Source organism: Lipotes vexillifer, unplaced genomic scaffold, assembly GCF_000442215.2.
Source record: "Lipotes vexillifer unplaced genomic scaffold, Lipotes_vexillifer_v1.1 scaffold153, whole genome shotgun sequence".
Taxonomy (NCBI): Eukaryota; Metazoa; Chordata; class Mammalia; order Artiodactyla; family Lipotidae; genus Lipotes; species Lipotes vexillifer.
Genome location: NW_006774670.1, coordinates 4,859,987 through 4,878,164, shown reverse-complemented (window position 1 = coordinate 4,878,164; position 18,178 = coordinate 4,859,987). Strand labels below are relative to the sequence as shown.

At 42.5% G+C, this 18,178-nt stretch overlaps 1 protein-coding gene across 2 annotated transcripts in view; it reads right to left on the bottom strand.

Annotated features, from left to right (window-relative positions):
- WDR19 (WD repeat domain 19) overlaps positions 1 to 18,178 on the bottom strand; it is an 88,439-nt gene that overhangs the window by 3,662 nt on the left and 66,599 nt on the right. For both annotated transcript variants that reach the window (XM_007449415.1, XM_007449416.1), the window contains 8 exons: positions 15,483 to 15,560; positions 13,293 to 13,389; positions 12,498 to 12,622; positions 9,719 to 9,800; positions 7,801 to 7,951; positions 6,035 to 6,158; positions 5,197 to 5,273; positions 4,750 to 4,874 (listed from right to left, as the gene is read on the bottom strand). In XM_007449415.1, the coding sequence (XP_007449477.1) occupies positions 4,763 to 4,874; positions 5,197 to 5,273; positions 6,035 to 6,158; positions 7,801 to 7,951; positions 9,719 to 9,800; positions 12,498 to 12,622; positions 13,293 to 13,389; positions 15,483 to 15,560 (846 nt within the window). In that variant the 3' untranslated portion in view covers positions 4,750 to 4,762. The remainder of the gene's footprint in view (positions 1 to 4,749; positions 4,875 to 5,196; positions 5,274 to 6,034; positions 6,159 to 7,800; positions 7,952 to 9,718; positions 9,801 to 12,497; positions 12,623 to 13,292; positions 13,390 to 15,482; positions 15,561 to 18,178) is intronic.

Genomic DNA, 18,178 nt, shown 5'->3' with positions numbered 1-18,178 from the left:
GCATTCAGATAGGAAAGGAATAAGTTAAACTGTCACTGTTTGCAGATGACATATTATATATAGGGAACCCTGAAGACCACCAAAAAAGCTGTTAGAACTAATTCAGCAAAATTGCAGGATACAAAATCAATATACAAAAATCTATTGTATCTAATAATTAACTATCAGAGAAATTAAGAAAACAATCTTATTTACAATTGCATCAAAAAGAATACAATACCTTGGAATGAATTTAACCAAGGAGATGAAAGACCTGTGCACTGAAAAATCATAAGACACTGATGAAAGAAACTCTAGATATAAATAAATGGAAAGATTTTCTATGCTTATGGATTGGAAGAACTGTTATAGTGTCCACACTACCCAAAGCAATCTACAGATTCAATGCAATTCCTATCAATTTCTAATGGCATTTTTCACAGAAATAGAACAAACAATCCTCGTGTTTGTATGGAACGACAAAGACAATGAACAGCCAGAAAGCAATGTTGAGAAAGAACAAAGCTGGAAGCACCACACTTCCTGATTTCAAACTATATTATGCAGCTATAGTAATCAAAACAGTATGGTATCGGTATAAAAACAGACACACAGATTAATGGAACAGAATAGAGAGCCCAGAAATAAACCTGTGCATATATGGTCAATTTATGACAAAGAAGCCAAGAATATACAATGGGGAAAGGCAGTCTCTTAAATAAATGGTGTTGGGGAAACTGGACAGCCACATGCAAAAGAATGAAACTGGATCACTATCTTACACCATACACAAAAATTAACTCAAAATAGATTAAAGTCTTGAACATAAGGCCTGACAACATAAAACTCTTAGACGAAACCATAGGGAGTAAGCTCCCTGACATTGGTCTTGGCAATGTATTTTGTATGGGACACCAAAAGCAAAGGCAACAAAGCAAATATAAACAAGTAAGATGACATCAATCTAAAAAATTTCCATCAACAAAATGAAAAGGCAACCTATGGAATGGGAGAAATATTTGCAAATCATATATCTGATAATTTGGGTTAATATACAAAATATATAAAGAACTCATACAACTCAATAGAAAAAAAAATCCAATCAAAAAAATGGGCAAAGGCTCTGAATAGACATTTTCCAAAGAAAACATACATACGGTCAATATGTACATGAAAAGGTGCTCAGCATCACTAATCAGGGAAATGCAAATCAAAACCATGATGAGATATCACCTCACACCTGTTAGAATGGCTATTGTCAAAATGACAAAAAATAACAAGTCTTGGCAAGGATATGGAGAAAAGGTATCCATCGTGCACTGTTGGTGGGCATGTAAATTGATGCAGCCATTATGGAAAACGCTACAGAGATTCCTCAAAAAGTTAAAAATAGAACTACCATATGTTCCAGCAATTCTACTTCTGTGCATTTATCTGAAGGAAACAAAATCACTATCTTGAAAAGGTATCTGCACCCCATTGTTCATTACAGCATTATTTACAATAGCCAAGACATGGAAATGACCTAAGTGTCCACTAATACTGGATAAAGAAAATGGCACTGGATAAAGAATATGTGGTACATATGTGTACACGTGTATATACATATAAAGAAGAAGGAAATACTGCCATTTGCGACAACAATGGATGGACCTTGAGGACATTATGCTAAATGAAATAAGAGAAAGACAGATACTATATGATCTCACTTACATGTTTAATTAAAAAAAAAAACCCCACTGAACTCATAGATACAGAACAATTTGTTGGTTGCCAGAGGGTGGGGGTGGGCAGAATGAAGGTGGTCGAAAGGTATAAAATTCCAGTTACAAGTAAGTCCTGGGGATGTAATATACAGCATGGCCATCATAGTTAACAACACTGTATACCTGGAAGTTGCTAAGAGAATAGGTGTTAAAAGTTCTCAATTAAAAAAAAAATTGTAACTGTGTGGTGATGGATGTTAACTAAATTACTGTGGTAATCATTTCACAGTATAAACATATATCAAATCATTATGTTGTACACCTAAAACTAATACAAGGTGATAATTATACCTCAAAAAAAAGTTGTGAAATATTAAATGTATATTGTTTTAAGATGCTAAATATGTGATAATATGTTATGTGGCAACAGAAAAACATATCCCAATTGTAATTTGAGCAAGATTTTAAAACAGAATTTGACAAGCTGATTCTAAAATTTTAGAGAGAAATGGAGAGAAGTAAGAGTAGTCAAAACAGTCTTGGTGGGGGCTTCCCTGGTGGCACAGTGGTTGAGAGTCCGCCTGCCGATGCAGGGGATGTGGGTTCGTGCCCCGGTCCGGGAAGATCCCACGTGCCACGGAGCGGCTGGGCCCATGAGCCACGGCCGCTGGACCTGCGCGTCCGGAGCCTGTGCTCTGCAATGGGAGAGGCCACAACAGTGAGAGGCCCACGTACCGCAAAAAAAAAACAAAAACAAAAAAACCAGTCTTGGAAAAAAATGACAAAGTTGCAGGATCCACAATACCTGGCTTTAAGATACACTATAACGTCACAGTAATGAAGACAGTATAGTATAAAAATAGGGGACAAATAGAGCAATGGGAAAGAAGAGAGGGTCCAGAAGTAGACCCATATTTAAAACCCAGCTGATTTTCAACAAAGGCATGCAAGCAGTTCAATGGGGAAAGGAAAGACTTTTCAACAAATGGTGTTGGAAGACTGGATATCTACTTGAGAGGGAAACGAATCTCAATCCTCACCTCATACTGTAAACAAAAATAACTTCAAGATGGATCACAGACCCGGAGCTTCTAGAAGAAAACATAGGCGAATATGCTCCTGACTTTTGAGTAGGCAAAAAGTTTCTTAGACACAGAAAGTAATAAAAGTAATAATAAAATGAAACATTGGTAAATTATAATTCATCAGAATCAAAATCTGCTCATCAAAAGACCATTAAGATATATGTATAACTGATTCACTTTGCTGTACACCTGAAACTAACACAAGAGTGTATTGATAAATCAACTATATTCCAAAAAAAAAAGACCATTAAGAAAAAGAAGTGGGAAGCCACAGAGTGGGAGAAAATATCGGCAAAATAAATCTGACTAAGATTTAGATCTAGAATATACAAATAAAGAACCTTTGTAACAATAATAATAAGACAATACCCAGTAATAATAGGAAAGGAACAGTCTTTTCAACAAATGGTGCTGAGACACCTGGTCATCCACACACAAAAGAAAATTGGGTCCCTACCTCACATCATACACAAAAATTAAATGGATCAAAGACGTTAAGTATAAGAGCAGCAACTATAGAACTCTTAGAATGAAACATAAGTGTCAATCTTTGTGACGCTGGGTTAAGCAGTGGTTTCTTAGACATGACACCAAGAACACAAGCAGCCAAAGGAAAAAAAATAAATTGGATTTCATCAAAATAATAAAAACTTGTACATCAAAGGATGCTATGAAGAAAGTAAAAAAATACTTCCACAGAATAGGATATTTGCACGTCATGTATCTGATAGAGGACTTGTACCTAGAATATATTAAGGGTTCTTACAACTTGATAAAAAGACAAAATACCCAGTTAAAAAAATGGGTAAAGGACTTGAAGACAGTTCTCTAAAGTTAAAGATATACAAATGGCCGACAAGCATGTGAAAAGATGCTCAACATCGTTACCATTAGGGAAAATGCACATCAACCACAATGCGATACTACTCCACACCTACTAGGATGGTTATAATCAAGCATGCAGACAACAGCAAGTGTTGGTGAGGATATGGGAAAACTAGAACCCTTGGGTGCTGCTGGCAGGAATGTGAGAGACTGCAGGTGCTACAGAAAGCAGTTTGGAGTCCAAGGAACAGCCAAGAGGCCAGTGGGGCTGCAGCGTAGTGAGCAGAGGAGGAGGCTGGGGCAGTTCATGTCGAGTCTTTTAGGCTCTTTATTTTTGCAGGTGCAATAAAAAGTCCCCCTGAGGAAGGGAACCAGATACACTGGAGGGGGACTGAGAGGACTTGCCCAGGGACTGGGGGATTGGTGGTGTCCACATTTCCCTCCTGATCAGCTGGTAGGATGGAGCTGCTGTTTACTGATGGAGTGAAGATTGCGAGAACAGGTTTCGTGTGAAAACCTAGGGTTCCGTTTTAACTATGTTTAGTGCTGTGTCAGGTACTAATCTTACTTTTTCCTTTTAATTAAAGAATCTTAAAATTAAAGAGTTTTTGGCAGGGGCTTTTGGCTTTCCACCTGGAGACTACGTTTCCCTGCCTCCCCTTGTAGTATGTGTGGCCCTATGAGTAAATTCTTGCCAATGGAGTGAGAGTGGAAGGGGTATTGTGCTGCTTCCATGCAACAAAAATGACACTTGGAAAGAAAAATGGGGATTTTTCAAGCCTCTGGAAGCAAACATTTTTACAATATATTCTCCTGAATTATAGAACTCAAAACCCCACTGTTAATAGCTAGCTACAGTTTTAATGGACTGGTTAAAAAGAAGCCCATGTGATTTGATAATATACGTTTTGGTTGGAATCCATGATGCTGCTTGGCCAAATAACCTTTGTCACCATGGAGACTGTACAACCTGCGTTTTAGCTTTTTTTTAAAGTACATCAAAGGTTTGTTTCAAATCTGACAGGTTTTGTTCGTTCAAATCTGACAAGTTACATGATGCACAAAAAGGAGGCAATGGCAAAACACACTGTAACGCTGTGTCCACCCTGTGGATCTCATGCCCTGGGAAGGTAAGTGGGTGGTCTGGCACTTACCTGCACATGCCACTCACTGCTCCACTTCTGTCCGCAGGTACTGGGTACAGTCTGAGATTTTTTTCAGCTGAGCCAAGTTTAATCTTTCTGAACACATAGGACATGTGCTTTCAGTGTTTAACATGCTGTTTGCAGAGGGAAAGACAGAGTAGATTAAATATTCCTTTACTTTTGGGTTATTGTGATGTGAAAACCAACTATTCCTTTCTACTTCTTAGTACATGTTCATCATGAGACTTAAGAATTAGGAATATTCAGTCTCATGCAAAATCCCCTTTAAGGAAAATGTTCTCAAAGATCACAGAAGGTTCTCCCAAGAAGCCAATTTGAGTCTTTAGAGATTTTTAAGAACACGAACAAATAAAGAGACCTCAGTATAAAAGTGGTTGAATAAAAGGCCTATTATTCGATAAATCTGTATGGCTGAGTGAAATGTTGCACACTTACATCTTGAATTCTGAATACAGTGCAGGGAAGTCGCAATGTGGACACACCGTCCAATCATCCTTTAACATATGTCGACCCTGGAAACAGTACGTTGAAGAATAAAATTCATCTTTATTTTTAAAACTCCCCCCCATTATTCAATTACAATGCATGGTTACAGTTAAAAGCCAGAGAGACCTCTAAATTATGAAATTATTGATATTTCACATAGGTGGGTAATTAGAAAGAAATGGCATCAAAAGGATTAAAGCCAAATTTATCAGATTCATGTATAAAGAGAATAATCTTCAATATTGTGACATTACCTAGATTTATTTTCCTTTAAAATAAAGCTTACATTAGCCTAGTGATGAACAAATAATCTATTTTAAAATTTTCTAATAATAGGTCTTAATATTAAAGTGTACAATAAAAGCCATCACTTATTAAGTGCTACAGCATGCCGGGAATTGTACTAAGGCTTCAAAGATGTCCTCTCGTCAACCTGCAGTTTACCTCAATAGGCAGGTACTGTTAACTGATGGACCTAGCAAGGTAAAAGCAAATCGCACCAGGTTATGTAACCAGTAAGTGGCAGAAAGACGATCTAAGCCTAGGACCATCTGATCCCCAAGTGTGTGCTCTCCTGCCCCAGAGTGCCTTCCTGATACTCACTTAGATTATTATGTGCCTTGAATATAACTTTCAACTTTGTTGACCATGAAATTGTATGCTAAATGTTGCAGGAAATTTGAGGGATAAGATTATTTCAGAAGTGAAGAAAGTACTGACACACAAGTATTCAAATGGGCTATAGATATATATGCAAAGAAAGGGAAATGATGATAAAGAAACTTACTGTTGCAATGCAATATGGGATGTTATTTTTACATCCAGGACAGAGGAGTTCACACTCTGGGAGAAGAAATTCGCAGAATGGACACGGGGTTGTGGCCTCTTCTGTCTCGGATGTGTCAGGTCTCCTGTGAGGAAGAATCACATGAAATGCACCTACTTCTTCATAGTCAGACTCTGAGACTAGAGATACACGCTCCGGCTCACAGAGGAAGGAGAGGAATGAGGACTGCTCAGGCTAGCATTCCATGGCCACCTCTGGGAGCTGGAGCTCACAGCACATTATGTGGGAGAAAACACGGGTGGGTCTGGCTGTCTCGTGTCTTCCTTGCCACTGGAGTAGTGAGCTTGCTGCTTCTCTGTCTTTCCCTTTGTGTACGGCAGTCGTAAAGGCTGTCCAGGGCTGTGCAGCACAACTTTCTGTGACAATGGCACTGTTCTAATTCGGTAGCCATGAGCCACATGGAGCTCAGAGCACTTGAAATATGGATAGCGTGAGGAACTAAGTTTTACATTTTATTCACTTTTAATTAATTTAAATTTAAATAGCCACATGCAGCCAGCAGATACCGTATTAGACCTCATAGCTAAGAGTACTCTTGCGCGGGGAGAGAATAACCAGCGCCCCTTCAAGCTGGCACCTAGGCTGGTGTGGCTCGAAACTGGGGGATAAATGTGCTCTAGCTTTTTCTCCCCACCTCACTCTTCCTGATGGCAGGTACGCTGGGTCAGACTGATTTGGTCTGAAGCTGCTTAGGCTTATCAGCTTTGAAAAAAAAAAGGGAGTGTTCCATGTAGCCCCTATCCAGGTTAGAGTTCTCTGCCATGAGCCCAGTTAACAATAACTACAATAAGTAGTATTTGCTTCCCTTTGCTATTACTGGTGTAGCCATCTCCCTTGGCTGAGATGAGAGAGTTCTGGGTCAAGATTCGGGTACACCTGAGTTCCCTGGTCAAAATGGGACTAACAGGTACCCCAGATGTCATCGCTATGAACAAGTGGTAGTACAGAACTACTACAGGATTGCAGTTAATTTTTCCTTTTGTAAAGATGAGTGCTACTTTCTCCTAGTTTTCCTGTTGAAAACCAGGCTTTCTGAAGTGAGGATATGCCTTATGTGCCTTTGGAGCTACACAGGATTTCGAAATGAAGTCTCGTGGCAATAGGCGGTATAATTACCAAGTTTCTTAAACTGAGAAATATCCACTCTTTGTCTGTGGCAGACACGCTGTTTGCTGCCTCCCTAATAGCCATCTTTTCCTTCTTCCTTGCCAACAGAACTTGGTTTTTACTCAGCAGTATGCTTTTCAGCTACAGGTAGCCACGTGGCTGAGTGGTGAGATGTAAATGCAAGTCCTGGGGGTGGTGTCCTTCCTAACTAAAAAGGCAAAAGACCTTTTCATCTTTTAATTTCCCTCCTTCTTTCTGCGTTGAATGGGGTACATGATGCCACCCCACCATGACAACCACCACTGTGCAGCCACGAGGAGGAAACCTCTGTGCTCTGGATGGTAAAGCCAAAAGGCAGAGGGATCGGTCCTTGGTTACATCGGGATATGGCACCACCAGCCCTGGGCTACAGTGCCTTGTGCGTGAGTCACATAAATCAGATAAAGCCGTCGTTGGGTTTCCAGGTGCTGTCAGCTGAGTACAATCCTAATTGCTACCCCCAATCTGTGTTCTTGTTGAGCCCACATCATAGCAGCTACGTTCTGAAAGATACACTTGTGAAATGCGATTAGATGGTAGAGCCAGCTGTCGCCGCCTACCTGACCATTGCCTCGATCTTCTTTTTGTACTTGACATCTATCCTGTTGCGGTACTCGGGCCTCATCAACATGGCTGCAAAGCTGAAGGCAGAGTTCTTCAGGCCAGCCCTGTGACACTCGATCACGGTAGACGTCAGGATCGGCACGATGTCTGCAACGCAAACGGAGGAGCAGAAAGAGCACGTTGCCTCTACTGGCGTGATGCCAGGATTGCACCTCTCTAAATTTGCTTTTTCTGACAACCAGACGTGGACTGTTTAACGAGGAAAGGGCACGGCAGTGGAGTCAGGTAACTGCTCACCACAATGTCTTTCCCCTGATTATACTGCGTTTTGCCTGTAACACCAGGACCCACACTCCCTTGAGGTAACCTTTTGCGTGCGTCCTTCCCCGCCTCTGAGAGAGTTTTGCATTTGACAGGACTGCTGATGAATGGGTGGGGAGATTAACAATTTCATGCACTAACCTCTCTGCGTGCACCTGTTTCTTCAGGACAGATACCTAAAAGTCAAATTACTGGCTCAAAGATCGTGACTTTAAAGAAAAAATACTCCTAGCACAAACTGCCAAACTGCTTTCTAGAAAGGCCACAACAATGTCCATTCCATCCCACCAGCAGTCATGAGAATGCCTGTCCCATCATACCCTTTGCCAGCATGGTGCACAATTATTTTAGTCTTTTTTATGTAACCAAAAAGAACACATTTAGAGAACAGGGGTTGGTGAATTATGACCTGTGAGCTAAATCTGGCCCTCTGTTTCTGTATGGCCCATTTGCTAAGAAAGACTTTTACATTCTTAAACGACTGGAAAAAGAATCAAAAGGAGAAGAATATTTTGTGACACGTGAAAGGTTTATGAGCTTCAAATTTTAGTGTCCAAAAGAATAAAGTTCTGTTGGAATACAGCCATGCTCATCCATTTATGTATGGGTCACGCCAAAACGGCAGAGTTGAATAGTTGCAACAGAGACCATGTGGCCCACAAAGCCCCGAACATTCGACATCTGACCCTTTACAGCAAACGTTTGTTGACCCTGTCATGTGACAATGTGACAAAATCTAATCACTGAAAAATGTTATAATGACAAGTCTTTTAGAATACTGGGACCTTTTTCAGAGGCAATGGTCTACAGTGGTTGAGAACACAGAGTCAGACTTACTGGCTGACAGTATGGTCTTGGGCAAGTGTTACCTCACTTCTTTTGCCCCAGTTTGCTTATCTGTAAAATAGGGAAAATAACAGTAGGCCACTTGTGTGCAATCTTGAGACTGTTTTCCTTAGAAGGATCTGCCTGAAACTGGGATCTGGGATCTGGGATTTTGGGAGAGTTCCCGCCATTTCCAGAACTGAGAAGAGTGGCTGCCTGTGCCTGACCTTTTTGTACAAACAATAGGGTTTATGCGGAGTACCTGCTTTCTGGGAGTCTGAAAATTTGGTACGTGCCAAACCGGGTGCTGACGTGGCCAGCTCCCCAAGACCACCCCTGGGTACCGAGTCTCTCACAAGCACCCTGGTAGACACCACCTTCCACGTGCTGCCCGGAGGTACTGAGTGTGTCCAGTGTGACTTCACTGGGTGGGGGGGTGGCAGGGGGGCTGTGGACGCTCGCCCCTGACCTCCGGCCCCCCAGCCCCCGCACCTTTCCCCTCTGCCGATTTTGCTTTGTATCCTTTCCCTGTAGTAAATCTTAGCTTTAGCACTACTATATGTTGAGTTATGTGAATCCCCCTCGTGAATTATCACGCCTGGGGGTGGTCTTGGGGACAGACGCCGGTTACACCACTTCATGGGGTTGTTATGAGGATCAAATGAGTTACTACGTGTAGAGAACAGCGGCTGGCAGAGTCCGTGAGGATGATCTTGGCGTGCTACAGGCAGGCAGACATGGGGACAACAGGCTCCTCTCAGTACTCACGTGACGGAAATTTGCTGATGTTGTTGGCCACCCGGATAAGCATACGTGCCCCTTTCATATGATCTCCATTTTTAACGTGAATCTGAAATAAATGATAAATTTTACTCTTCTTAGAGACTTTGATTAACACTAATCCATGTTTCATTCACCCAAATAAACAACTCCTTGATTGTGACCCTGAACGGGTGGTCACGGGCTCCTTGCAGCCTTACTTTAATGTCACTTGGGGTTTCTCCCTTACTTATCCTCCTTCCAGCAGCTGCTACCTGGCCCCCTGGCCTCACTGGCCTCACTCCTACTCTACACTCAGCTTTCTACTTTGCCTGAGACCACTCGACATGAGTTCAAATCCTTGGTCCATCTCACTGGCCATTATGGGGGGACTAACAAGTTGTTGTGAGACCTGAAAGCTGAGTTATGAGTTAGGCAGGAGAAAGGATGAGTTGTTATAAGAAGAGGGCGCTGCCTGTGTAAGGGAAGGGGCAACGATGGCTGGAGGGGCCTGAGCTTAGGTAAGTACGAGTGGGATCTGTGATGAAAGGAGGGTGTCCACTTAGGATGACATGAGGCTGGGGAGTCGGCAGGGCCAGACCACAATGTCACTGCTGTCGTCCAGTGAGAGGAGGCGGTCCACAGAGGGCAGGCAGTGGGGATGGAGAGAAGTAGACAGACGAGGAGTCAGAACTGATGATATCTGGTGAGAAGGTGAAGGGTGAGTACAGAATAACTCCCAGGCATAACATCCATCCGGTCTAAGCATGTGGATGATGGTATAATTTACTGAGCACTGCAATGTAATTCATAAATATTAACTGAATCTAAAGTCACCCTCCACTGACTCCCTGGGCCTCAGACTGCCTGGCTCAGCCACCCATGTGCAAAGGCCCCAGGCTGTCCTTCAGCCAAAGTCCCTGTCTCAGCTCTGGGGAGGAAGCATCCACCAAAGCCAAGTCTCCATTTCTCCTGAAATGTGGCTGACTTTCTCCAGTCCTTTGTGTCAAAGAGGGCTGTGACATTTTTACATCAATTCTTATTTGATAAGGTCTAATAGTTTCCCTTTTGATACCACAAGCAGTTAAAAATCTTGAAAATATCTGGTGCTTGAATAAGAGACTAGAGCAGAGGGGAAAAGTCACATGGGGAAGAGGATGTCTGGTCCAGTGGAAGTGATGGGCCAGCTCTTGGGGCCGGAGGAAAAGAAAAAGACTCGAGAACCATCCCTATGGCTTTTGGTGGAAGAAAGCCCTGGTCCTGGAGGGCTTCTTACAGCAATCCCTATTTTTGTTCCCATCTTCCACTAACTTGTTTCTATCCTCCCCTCCACCCCTAAAGGCTGGATTCTGTGCCCCTAGCACATTGGCACCAGCACTGATGTCTGAAGCTGAGAAAGTCCTCCCTCCCCCTTTCTATTCCTTTCTGTACGAGAGAAGGGACCCCATGCGGCTCCGAAGGGAAATGCACTCCTGGTGGTTTCAAGTTGGAATTCTAAGTTTTCTCTTACAATCAGGACTATAGACCTATGGGGCCTAAAATGGTAGCCACTAGTCACATGTGGCTAGTTAAATAAAAATTAAGATTATATAAAATTTAAAGTTCAGTTTATCAGTTGCACTATCTGTATTTCAAGTGCTCCACAGCCAGGCTAGTGGATACAGAACACGTCTAGCATTGCAGAAAGTTCTATTGGGCAGTGCTGTTATGGACCATAATAATGTTATGGATCTAAGCCATTCATAACGTGATTGCTGTAACCTAGAAAGCCATTCATAATGTGATTGCTGTAACCTAGAAAGCTTCAAAATTGCATAAGCTCTTGTGGTCTGGCCCGAAAACCAACTTAGCATTAATATGGGAAGATGTACTTTGACATAAATGAAAAATTGGAAAAGTATGTAAGTTGGCATCTACCTGTATTTTTACAAAGATATGTGTCTGTATATAAATATGTGTGTGTGTGTGTGTATATATATATATATATATACACACACACATAACATTTATGTAAATTATAAATAGAAGTATTTCAGGTTTGCATGTTCTATTTTGTTTTTATTGAAAATCACTGATTAAAAAATATCAGTGATTTTTATGGACATAAATATATTCCTAATGTAAAAAAAAAGGGTGCACACATGTATTTTAGAAATATGGAGGATATATACAACACAGTGTTAACAACTGTTATATCTGGTGATGGATTTAAAGGGGGCAAGTTATTTTTTCATTATACTTTTCTGTATTCTCTAAATTTTCTCAGTGAATATTTTATATTCAGATGAAAATTAAATAGTATCAAAACACAGTGGAATTGTATAAAATCCACTATCCTAGAATTAATAAACTTAGGAAGCTCTGGTTAAAAATGTTTTCTGTAAATCTTTTTTTGATCAAGTAATACACTTATATGCTTCAAAATCAAAACAGTATAAAAAGATGTACCATATGGAGAAAACTGTTCTCCCTCTTCTCCCCTGACTGGGTTTGTTGCCACGCCTCCTCTGCCCCATGCCTTGATCCCTTTAGGAAACTATTTTTCTTAGGCTTTTTTTAAAAGTATATTTCTAATTTTATTTGCAATGAAAAAAAATATATATATTTCTGCCTTCTGGTACACAAAAGGCAGCATGTTGTATAATTATTCTGTATCTTGCTTTTTCGGTTAACGCTACAGAGATCTAGGAAATGGCTCTAATCCAATGGAGAGGTGCCCAGAAGGAAAGCCCTTCAGGTGATTAGCGCACCTGGCAGATTGTGTCCCAAGTCACTCAAAGGGCCTCACCTTCACTAGTATGTAACTGTGCAGAATCATGAGGTTGGTGGCCATCTCAGAGGGAATTTTGATCTTCTGAGATTTAAGTTCTGCATACATGCTGAAGAGAACGTCATGTGCATTCCGATAGTTTCCTTGAAAAGAGGTGGTAAGATGACATTACTGCAAAGGATGAAATCTGAGGACTTTCTATGGGCCACCATTTTACAGGTGGATTTTGTTAATCATCTTATTAAGTTACTAAGTAATAAAGAATGACGTTTAATTCCATATTTTCCAAAATTGTATTCCATGTTCATGAACATCTAAAAGAATCAGCTTGCAAAAATTAGTGAAGATGTCAGACTAATTCTGACTTGTTCAATGAGTATTTACAGAGCATAGACATGAACAGGACCATTCTAGAGATTCTATAAACAGTCCCTGTGTGTTATAAAGAACTAGGTCAATAAGAATACCACATCGTCTTCCACCTTGTAATATGTTTTATACTGTTAAGGCCAAACACCTGGGATGGAAAGGTGTAGTGAAAGTGCAGGGGGGTCTGTGGGCTGGAGAGGTCAGAGAAGCCGTCGTCCAGGACACAGAACTGTGAGGAGGAGAGGAACTGGCACCGAACATGAGAAGCCTTCAGTGGGGCTGTTCTGTGCTGGTGAATGATTTTACTTCCCTGAAGCCCAGAAATGGTCATCCGCCTAGCCTTGTGGGTTCAAAGCAATCCTAGATTAGAAATGGACAGAGAAGGGACTGGAGCTGGCTTCTACTACTTGTTTGGGGAGAAAAGCATGCCTTCTGGGGACCTACCTGCAGACTGCTCTTCCCTGGCAATGATGATGGCAGTCCGGGCGGCTTCTCGGTATTGCTTCAGGGCCATGTACAAGCGGAACAGGTACTTGGCATCCTGACATACAAGCCGTTAGAGAAACATCACTTTCTGCATTTGCTAAGGGGAGAAACATCTAAAATTTTGCATTTCTGTTAGAATCACATTCACTTTCCAGTAACTGAGGGTTGAAATTTTTTTTTTTGAAGAAGAAGATGTTGGGGGTAGGAGTTTATTAATTAATTTATTTTTGCTATGTTGCGTCTTCGTTTCTGTGCGAGGGCTTTCTCTAGTTGTGGCGAGCGGGGGCCACTCTTCATCGCAGTGTGCGGGCCTTTCACTATCGCGGCCTCTCTTGCTGCGGAGCACAGGCTCCAGACGCGCAGGCTCAGTAGTTGTGGCTCACGGGCCTAGTTGCTCCGCGGCATGTGGGATCCTCCCAGACCAGGGCTTGAACCCTTGTCCCCTGCATTAGCAGGCAGATTCTCAACCACTGCGCCACCAGGGAAGCCCAAAATTGTTTTTTTTTTTTTTAAAGCCAACAAATAAAGAATTATTTATCAGGCTTCCCTGGTGGCGCAGTGGCTGGGGGTCCGCCTCCCGATGCGGGGGGCACAGGGTCGTGCCCCGGTCCGGGAGGATCCCATGTGCTGCGGAGCGGCTGGGCCCGTGGGCCATGGCTGCTGAGCCTGCGCTCCGCAATGGGAGAGGCTGCAGCAGTGAGAGGCCCGTGTACCGCAAGCAAAAAAAAAAAAAGAATTATTTATCAAGTATTTATTCAGGGTTTAATATGTGCCAGGTAAGTATTCTAAGTATCCTTAGAAGTAATAACTCCGTTAAATCCTCATACCCTCCCTGGGAGGAAGGTGCGATTTTGTACTAATTTCATTGATGAGAAACTGAAACACAACAGCACCTCTCCAGAGCCAGAATCTGAAGCACAGTGGTCTGGCTCCATGGTCTGCGTGCTAACCCTAGTCCAGAGAGTTCTCTCTCGTGTGCTTCAAATGGAAAGGTGCTCTTATACAATGTACCAACTTCGCAAGATTTCAAAAATTTTTACACCTGTATAAATTTCTGTGGCCTATAAAATTTTCTTTGGCCCATTTTCCATTCCTATGTTAACTCTAAACAATTTCACATACTTGATGCTGGTTTGCTGATTATTAGAATAAGTGGACATAAGGTGAGGTGATTCGGCACAGTTTAAGGGCCTGTGCCCTTTAGCAGATTAACTTAGCCTCCCTGGGTCTCAGTGTCTTTATCTGTAAAATACAGAAAATGGACTCAGGGATCAGGATGGCTACAATCCTCTCCAGCTATGACATTCCAGCACCTTGTATCCAAATCACTTACAACTGACTCTTGAACAATGCTGGGGTTAGGGGATGCCAACCTCCACGCAGTTGAAAATCAGTGTTTAATTTATAGTCACCCTTCGGTATCTGCAGTTCCTCTGTATCCTCGGATTCAATCAACCTGAGATTGGGTAGCACTATAGTATTTACTATTGAAAAAAATCTGTGTATAAGCGGACTTGTGCAGTTCACACCCGTGTCGTTCAAGGGTCAACTGTACTCAAGTTTCCTTCACAAGCAGATTCCCTTAAAACACCAAAGCAAAAGTGGTAAAAAAGGCTCTAGGGGCATTCTGAAAGGAGTCTGTCCTCCTTAGGACTGAGAGAAGACCAACTTCTGCACAAAATCCAAGAGTCACCTATTTTGAAACATGTTCTTAATGATTTATTTCTATTTTATATTTTCAGTGAGTTACTTTTACGGTAAATAGGATTTTTATTAAGTCCCCAAATTTCTGAAATATGAACAAAGTACACTGATTTTTAGGGATTAGTGCTAACTCATGGTTTTAGTAATCATTTTCATAGTCCCTAGAATAAATAAAACTCTATAACATTTCAGAAAAATTGTGGGTGGTGAGGATTGTTACCCAGAAGGGCGTGGCTATTTCACAGGGGGCAATGCCAATTTCTAAGAGTGAATGTACACAATATCTAAAATGCAGGGTCTGTCTAGATGACCTAAAGCTGCACCCAGAAAGAAAATTTTTTACATCTATGATGCAAAAGCCATAATAGATAAAAACAGGGCAGAATAAAGTAAAACCATAACTAAGATACTTGAGAATCTCAGTGGTGAAAACACTTTTAGTACCTTAGGCATGCCATCACTCTCCCCCATAAGGTGGTCTATCAGTTGACTGGTCAGCAGTTCATCTTTGGCCTGACCAACCTGTTTAGGAAGAGAAAGAAACAATGTAAGTCTAGCATCTTAAGCTTAGGAAGGGGTGGTCGTGGACAGCGGGGTGGGGGGGGAGGACAAATAATCTACTGAGGAGACGAAATTTAAAAATTGTGTAAAAATACCTATAGTCAAGTGCCTGAAACATGATGTAAGCTCAGGGTATGTCTTCATTCATTTGTAGTCTCCATTAATAAAAATCCATCCTTAGAAGCTATAGATTTTCTAAGTTGCCGTATCAAAATACTGTGGTATTTTTTTTACATACAGAGAGAATGTACTTCTTGGATGTTTCAATAAAAACTTTCTTAAGATAAGTGACTGTGACATGGAGAGAATGCCATCTTGAGCACAGGAACTGGGCCTCATACACCTCCAAGTGCCTCATCTCCAGCAGCTCCCTGAGAAAAGGCACTTGCATATGGCTACGTGTAATTTAAAGTAGAAATAAAAGTACGGCCAGAGGGTCCCAGAAGAGGGCAGCCAGCTGGAAATGTGGGGTGGAGTTCTGGAGAGGACTTTGGCCTGGAAATCTGGATTTGAGAGTCATCTCCATAAAGCTCAGATTTAAATCACTGCTGTGTTGGGCGGTGTTGATCAGGAAAGTTATTTATCAAATTGGAGAACGGAAATGTATTAGACTGATAGTAGGAATAGTTACTGACAAGATTAGGAGGCTTAAGAGTCTTGTGTCTATAAAAAAGAGGTGAGCCAAGAACCCAGCTGGAGCTCAGCCAAGGAGAAGGAACACTGAACAGCGAGCGCAGTCACATTAGCGATACAGTGAGAAAAGCTACCAGAAAAGAAAGGAAACTCATTAGGGACAGAGCAACATGTTGGCTTAGCTTGCCACCCCTCCGGGAAAGTTCGGAAGTTCTTTGTGCAGGAGAGGAAGGATGAGATCAGCAGACTTGAGCACAGAAGAGGCCGCCGTGAACCTGTGGGGGACAGAGGCTCTCGGGCTGCAGAATTTCTGCACGCTCCACTGACCGTGGTTGTCACCGGTGTAGGAAAGCTAAGCTTTGACCAATCTGTTGCCTCTGCTCTCGCCACTGCTCTAAGGAAGGAAGAGAAGGTAGAGCTCATCACCTCGATGGCTTTTGTGCGTGGCTTTGGGTGAATAAGCCCGTACGGAGAAATGGTTAAAGCAAGGGCTTTGGGGTCAGCCTGCCTGAGGTCAAAAGATGACCTGTGTGATCCAGAGCAGGTCACTCTTGGGACCTCAAAGAGGATAAAAATAATACCTAACTCACAGAATTGTTGTAGGGATGAAATAAGTTAATACACATAAAGGACTTGGACTGGTGCCAAACAGGCAGTGTTGCCAGATAAAGCAAACAAAAAATATAAGATGGCCAGTTAAGTCTGAATTTCAGGGACTTGAGCACACCCAAGACATTAGGATAGATGAAAAGGGGAGCCAGCAGGGAACAGATGTGGCCACTCAGAATTAAAGTTAAAAGAAGGGTGGAGACAGAATGCTGAGGCCACTTCCACTGACGGGCAGAAGGAGGCTGAGAAGGGACCATCTGAAGAGTACCTGGAGAGCAGAGAAGCAGTGTTCTAAGGGAGTAAGAAGTTTGAGAAAGATGCACTGTAATAGCGTAAAATGCTGCCATAACGTGGGGTAGGGTGCAGGCTGAGGAGGGACGTCCGTATTTAGCAAGGACGAGATCAGTGGGGACCTTTTAGAGAAGGTTTACAGAGGGGTGAAGGCAGAAGCTGACTGCAAGGTGAGCAGGCCCCCCACAAAGCTAACCGTCGGATGCTGTACAGACCATCTTTCCCATCCCTATCGTGGGTTCTCTCAGGTGATGATTCCCAACTAGGGGTCTATTACTGCCCCCCTTCTCCAGCACACACACCAAGAAGGTATTTCAGAATTCTGAGGTGTAGAGGATGGGGATGGGGGTGAGTGAAGCATGAACATTTTAAAGATGTTCTCAAATGATTAAGGGCTATGCCTTCTGGTTGAGAATCGGCAGGTACCAGTGCACAGGTTGTGAGAAAATGCATCTCACAAGTAAAGGTGATTTTTTTTTTCAGGGGAGGGGTCTCAAGGTGGAAAGAAGATAAAGGGATAAAGGAATGGGAAGGAAACTAATATCACCTGCATAGTAGTTTCAATAAATATTTATTGAGTGTCCACAATGTGCTAAACACTCTATAAAGAGATGCGCCTTTGACCTTGAGGAGCTACTAATCTGAAGGGGGTTAACTGTAGCAGTAAGTAAGGTTCAGAGTACTTACAGGATTCTAAGGAGGGTGAAATTTCATCCAGAGGACAGTTCAGGAAAACTTTACAGGGAGTGGCGTGTGAAGTGGGTCCTGCATGTTGGGTAGGAGGCAGGGGTGCAGGAGGGAGGGCGTCCTAGGTGTGGGTAACAGCAAGAGCAAAGGAGCAATATCAAGAAATTATTGTTGGGGGGTTCCCCTGGTGGCGCAGTGGTTGAGAGTCTGCCTGCCGATGCAGGGGACGTGGGTTCGTGCCCCGGTTTGGGAGGATCCCACGTGCCGCGGAGTGGCTTGGCCCGTGAGCCATGGCCACTGAGCCTACGCATCCGGAGCCTGTGCTTCGCAACGGGAGAGGCCACAACAGTGAGAGGGCC